This window comes from Pteropus medius, unplaced genomic scaffold (assembly GCF_902729225.1).
Source record: "Pteropus medius unplaced genomic scaffold, Ma_sr-lr_union100, whole genome shotgun sequence".
Lineage (NCBI taxonomy): Eukaryota > Metazoa > Chordata > Mammalia > Chiroptera > Pteropodidae > Pteropus > Pteropus medius.
This window is the reverse complement of record NW_024352784.1, coordinates 1456297-1462275: the sequence shown is the minus strand read 5'-3', so window position 1 is coordinate 1462275 and position 5979 is coordinate 1456297. Positions and strand designations below refer to the sequence as shown.

At 36.6% G+C, this 5979-nt stretch overlaps 1 protein-coding gene across 1 annotated transcript; it reads right to left on the bottom strand.

Annotated features, from left to right (window-relative positions):
* Positions 1-440: 440 nt before the first annotated feature.
* LOC120590213 (olfactory receptor 51G2-like) lies at positions 441-1400 on the bottom strand. The gene has a single exon (XM_039847833.1). The coding sequence runs from the start codon at positions 1398-1400 to the stop codon at positions 441-443; it is 960 nt and encodes a 319-aa protein (XP_039703767.1).
* Between the last annotated feature and the right edge of the window lie 4579 nt (positions 1401-5979).

Genomic DNA, 5979 nt, shown 5'->3' with positions numbered 1-5979 from the left:
AAATACTTCTAATATCACTGAATTCCAAACATCACCCCATTTGCCAATAATTCTTTCTCCTAACCCCCCAGGCAAAGCACTGTATTTATTTTTATACATTTGTAAATTTTCTAATTATTCTTTAGAGTTTCTTTTGTTAGAATAATGGTTCCCTTCTCAAGCCTTAAATGATTAGAGCCTTTCTCATAAAACAGAGGCTGTACCTTGGTTATATAACAAGGGTCTATAACAGAGTATTTAACATGGTAGATATTGAATAAAACTTTAATGAAAAATTAATAACTGAGAATATGATTAGTTTTTCCCATGAGTAAGAACTTCACATGGAAGATGATACTGCCTCTAATATTCTTCTCATTATGGGGCTCCCTTTATGTTCATTGTCTCATTAAACAACTATGAGTAAAGTTTCTTCTGCCTTTTCTCTCTCTACAGAAGAATCAATGACCCTGAGTGTCTCCGATGCCAGCCCCGCCTGACCGGAATAGGCGCAGCATCCTCAATCGGATCTGTTTGGTCTTAATGGTGTAAACCACTGGATTGAGCACCGGAGGTGTGAGAAAGTGAAGATAGGAGAGCAGTACACGGCTGCATGGGGAAGCCTGCCTCCCAAATCTGTGGATCATAGACAGGCCAATCATAGGTGTATAGAAAAGTAGCACAGCACAGATGTGAGAGACACAAGTGTTGAGGGCTTTGAGGCGCTCAGCCTTGGAGGCAATGGATAGCACTGTGTGGAAGATCAGCCCGTAGGAGAGGACAATGAGCACTGCGTCCATACCCAACGTGGAGAGCACTACAAAGAGGCCATAGGCACTATTGATGTGGGTGTCGGCACAGGCCAGCTTCATGACATCTGGGTGCAGGCAGTAGGAGTGAGAAAGCTGGTGATTGCGGCAGTAAGGCAGCTTCTTCAGCATGATGGGGGCCGGGATGTGGAGACTGACACTGCGCACCATGATAGCCAGGCCCAGGCTGGCAATCCGGGGACTTGTGAGGATGGTGCCATAGCGCAGAGGGTTGCTGATGGCAACCACACGGTCAAAGGCCATGGTCAGCAGCACGGAGGACTCCATGATGGAGAAGGTGTGGATGAAGAAGAGCTGAGCCAGGCACGCGTCCATCGCCACCTTCCTGAGACCCAGCATGTAGACAGTGAGCATGGTGGGCAGAGTGGAGGCAGACAAGCCCAGGTCAGTCACTGCTAGCATCGATAGAAAATAGTACATGGGCTGGTGCAGGGAGGGCTCTGACTTCACCACCCACAGGATCAGGCTGTTCCCTCCCAGAGATGCCACATACACAGCGCACAGAGGAATGCAGAGCCAGGCGTGCACAGCCTCAAGGCCTGGGAGGCCTGTTAAGAAGAAAGAGGCACTCGTGTGGTTGAAGTCTGACATGATGACCTGGAAGGACAGAACTCCAGTCAGAAGTGCAATTACAGTCCCTAGAATCTGAGTTGTTGTGTCAGAACTTGTTCTATAAACCAAGACATTGGAAAGACTCCCAAAAATGTTTCTAAAATAACCATGGCCTTGTGATTTGCCTAAGTATTTTCCCTAATTCATAGATAAGATGCCCTTTAAAAAAAAAAGTGAGTTTGAATTATTAAGAGAAATCTTATGGTAAACCTGTCTCAGAAGTCGCACAATAAAATGTACCCCTAAGTCAGAGTTTGAAACATGGCTCTTAAAAAGGGACTAAGACAGTATTGTTTCCATTCTACATTATACATTTTGAGAAATGAACTCCAGCTTCCAGGACAGTTAATATATCTGATCTGGAACCAGAAGCAAGATTCCTCACTCCCTGTAAGTTTCTCCTTCACACTGCCTTTTTATAGTTACTCCTACCATGTGGTGAATATGACAATTTTGCAGAAAGATATTTTTTTCCATAATTAAAATAAATTTAAAAAGTCCCCGTAACTTGTTAGTCCACCTGTGTGAACACACACATGCAACATTTCACACAGACAATTTAAAATGCCACGCTATGGCAATAATAGACATTTATTCAAATACGATTCATTCTCTAATGAAGCTGTGCATGTAGAACATTAAATAGAATGATTCCTAACTAATAGATTATTGAACAGACAATTTAAAGCTTCTTGGTAACTATTCAACATTATACTGATGAGAATGTAAAAGCTAGAAAAAGGCATTTATTTGTCAAAGAATTAGAATTTAGATTCATTTATAAAGTAATTTCTGGAGAAATAAAGTAATCTTGGATTAGATCTTGTTTTCCCAGTGTTCTTTCTCTTGAACTTTGGCCACTGTTTCACTTTCTGCCATCTCAATCATATCCTTATATTTAATTTATTTTGAGTTTCATTTTCTGAGAACACATGAAAGAGAACTCAGTTTAAAAGCTTTTTACCTTCCTTTCTAATTGTAAACAAAGGAAGATTTCTGGAGTTTTCAGAAATACAAAACATTAAAGAATAATACCAAAAAGGAAGACTTAATTTTGAGAAATCTCACTTAATCATATATTCCGAGAGGTTTTTTTTTTTTCCAGATGACATTGATTTTCTCTTTATTTTACCACCTTTCTTCTCATATGTCTTGTGGAATACAATCCAGTATTCCTCCTTCTTTGAAAAGTAGATCCACATAATAATGGATTCTGTCGCTTTTTCATTCTACTGCTAAAAATGTGCAAATATAATTCATTACTTTTGTATTTCATGAAAATACTTTATAAAATCTTTTAACATATACCATTTTAAAGCATTTCAACCCTCAATTATTAAGAACTCAAGTATATAACTTTGCTAACATTTTATGGATCATGAAAGGAGTATTCAGGATTTAAAATAATTATGTCCGACTGCATTTTACTCTGGGTATTGTTGTTTATAGCTGAAGACAAATGTCAGCTATCATTGAACAGAGTAAAGATAGAAACTTTATCCTTAAATCAAAATAAATTAAAAACTCCCATGAATTTCTATATTTTAAAAATGTCCTACATGATGGCCACTTCTGATTTTCCTCTTGTATTCTACTTTATCATCTCCAGATTAGATGCCTGCATTTTCATTCAATAAATAAACTGTTCTAGATGCAAGAAATAGAACTATGAAAAAAATAATAATGTCCCCAAAATAAGAAAAGCATCAGTCGATATTATTTCAAATATGTAAAAAAAGTGGAAAGAGAAGATGTGATTTTTTTTTAAGATTGAAAGTTTAGATAATAGCTCTCTGAGAAGAGAACAATTGGAGAAAAAGCAAACAGCAAGAAGGAGCAAAACAGTCGTAGATATATGGGTGCATGGGTGAGTGAGTGATTGGTAGGGAATATATAGAGTTGCTTCAGGACACAAATTAACCAGGAGATAGGTATCTATTATAGCTGGAATTGTGATAGAAATAAGAGTTAAGAAAACAAAAACAATTTCTAGATCCAACATAATTATTTAAGAAAACCGCATTGTACCTGACCTGGGGGCAGGAGTAATTCTCTTCTGTGCTGAATATATATCTAGTGGCTCTGAAAGTGTGGACCCTGGGCATCAGCAGCGGCATCAGCAGCTCAAGAGAACTTGTAATAAATACAAATCATTAGGTCCCACTCCAAACCTACTGAATCAAGGTGTCTTAGATTGAAGCCCAGCATTTGTTTTTTTAGCAAACTGTTCAGGTGATTCAGATTCAAACTGAAGTCTGAAAATCACTGCACGCATAGGTAGGTATAGTATTGCCATGTAAAAAGATAAGTGCAATAATGCTGTTGAAGGCCCACTAAAGCAAGGAAGTGGAAGAGAAGCAAAGCTTGTGAATTAAGAGAAAAAGGACACCCTTAGACAAAGAAAAAAACCTTGCTCCTCAGTGCTAAGCTCTGAAATGGGACAAGCAACGATGCTGAGACACAAACACAGATTCTTTCACTGGGATATCCCTAATAATTTCACCACAAATCATTAAAGAACAAAAAGCATATGGCAATTACAATAAATAATGATACTCTGTTTTTCTTTATAATTTATTGTGCAAAGTAAAAAATTGTTAACAAGGTAACCTGAAAGTTAGCTAAATTTTGCTACTATAAAGAGTTGGACAAGTTGTATTACTCCTTTTATGTTTAAATTTATAAATTTCTATTCAGTTACTGACAGATGAAGCAAATGTGAAATAAGGTCAAGAAATGTTTGAGGACATTGACTGGGAAGAACTGCGCATTCAAATCGAATGTCTAAATGATCTGTATCTGAATTCTCCAGCTTACATTCACTCTGCATTGTCATAGTTTTTTTAAATTTTTTTAAATTTTTTTTAATTAGAGAAAAATCTTTAACATTTCTTTAACAAACTGAAAGGTCCCTCACTTTACCTATCAATTTTAAATGCAGATATATAAGCTCAATGAATGTCCATAGTGTAAGCAGTCAGACCTCCAGACTTTATTTCACTTATTGTTTGAGAAAATGAACCTATTAAAATAAAAGCACCGAGATGTTTATATAGAGAGTTTTGTACATATTGCACTAAGCTGACTGCCTGGAAGAAGAGTTTCGTGAACTTGTGTGTATGTGTGTATGTGTGTGTGTGTGTGTGTGTGTGTGTGTGTGTGATGAATTTTCTCATTTTAATTTTTAAGAAATACTTATTGAGTAAAGGAATTTAATGTTAAGAAGCAGAAGAATATAGGAGAAAAGGCAAGGTACCTGTTATTGGTCTTGGCTTCAGCACAAAAACACTAAAAGAAAAATACTTAGACAAAACTTGAGCTTAAGCAAAAGCTATTACTGTAAAGTGTTAAGAATACATTATGAGCTTTTTTCTTATAGGAATTATGCCTTTTGGTTTGTCAGCAGAATTTCAACCAGATGTAAACCTGTGGCATCATAGAGCAAGCAAAATGGAAAACCATGCTGGATATTTATTGTATATTTTAAAATATTAATTTTCTTCTGCAACCACATTAAGATCTAGATCAACAGATTTGAGTCAATATTGTGCCATGATAACAATAAGAAATAATAAGAGGATGGATTTCATGTTCAAAAGGATTATTCTTTTGAACTGTATACATACTCTCACATATACCATGCTGATTTCAGTTTTCATATCCACTAAAAAATGGGAATGGGTAAATTGTACTAATTCTCAGAGCATACTAATTTCATAGGTTTAATTGATGATAAAATAAGTAGATATAAGAGTTCCTACATCCTGTAAAGTACTTAGAAAGTAAATAATAATTGTTAACATTTGTTTCTTCTTTAATTTTTCCCTAAATTTACTTACCATTCTCGAAATGCAAGGAGGTTGTACAAAGATGAAAATATTTAGAAAGAATTACAGTTAATCTTGATCACTTGGTTTTATCAATTCACGTCATCATTCTGTCACTTTTCATCTTGCAAGAAACAGACTGTCTTTTCAAACTATCTTCACAAACGAACTACTCCCCATACCATCCTATTCCTCAAACTTTTCCTCATCTCGGCTTGTCTCCCTTCGAGGGGCATAGAATCCATCTACTTGGAGCTTCAGGTACACCTATATCAGACTGTATATAAGGCAAGGAGGACTTCTGCTGATGAGTTATTAGCCCATCTCCCAATTGCCCATTTAATTGGTTTTATCTGTTATGACACCACATTTGAGGAATTCTTCAGCAAACTCATCTAATAGCTCCCAGATGGTTCTGAAATGAAAAGCCTCTTTTCTTTCTCTAAATCTTTAATACACAGTCTTTTTTCAGAATCTTAATTCAAAACATATTATTAACACTTTTAAAATGAGCACTAATTAGAATCTTGGCAAATGGCTTTACTCCTTTTGTCTCCAGACCTCATGTTATTGGCTCACCCACAAGGAAACAAGAGCTGAAAACATTTCTCACCTTCCTCCAGGGTACTACTGAAGGGAGTCCACGATGAAGAGCAATTTTACACCAAATCAGCCAATTCCTGGACATTATCTCTTGATGAACACAACAGGCGCCATAGGCTTTGGGGCAG

Bases quoted from the DNA above. Each gene is read 5' to 3' on its own strand.
- LOC120590213 (XM_039847833.1), bottom strand. From the start codon at position 1,400: ATGTCAGACTTCAACCACACGAGTGCCTCTTTCTTCTTAACAGGCCTC.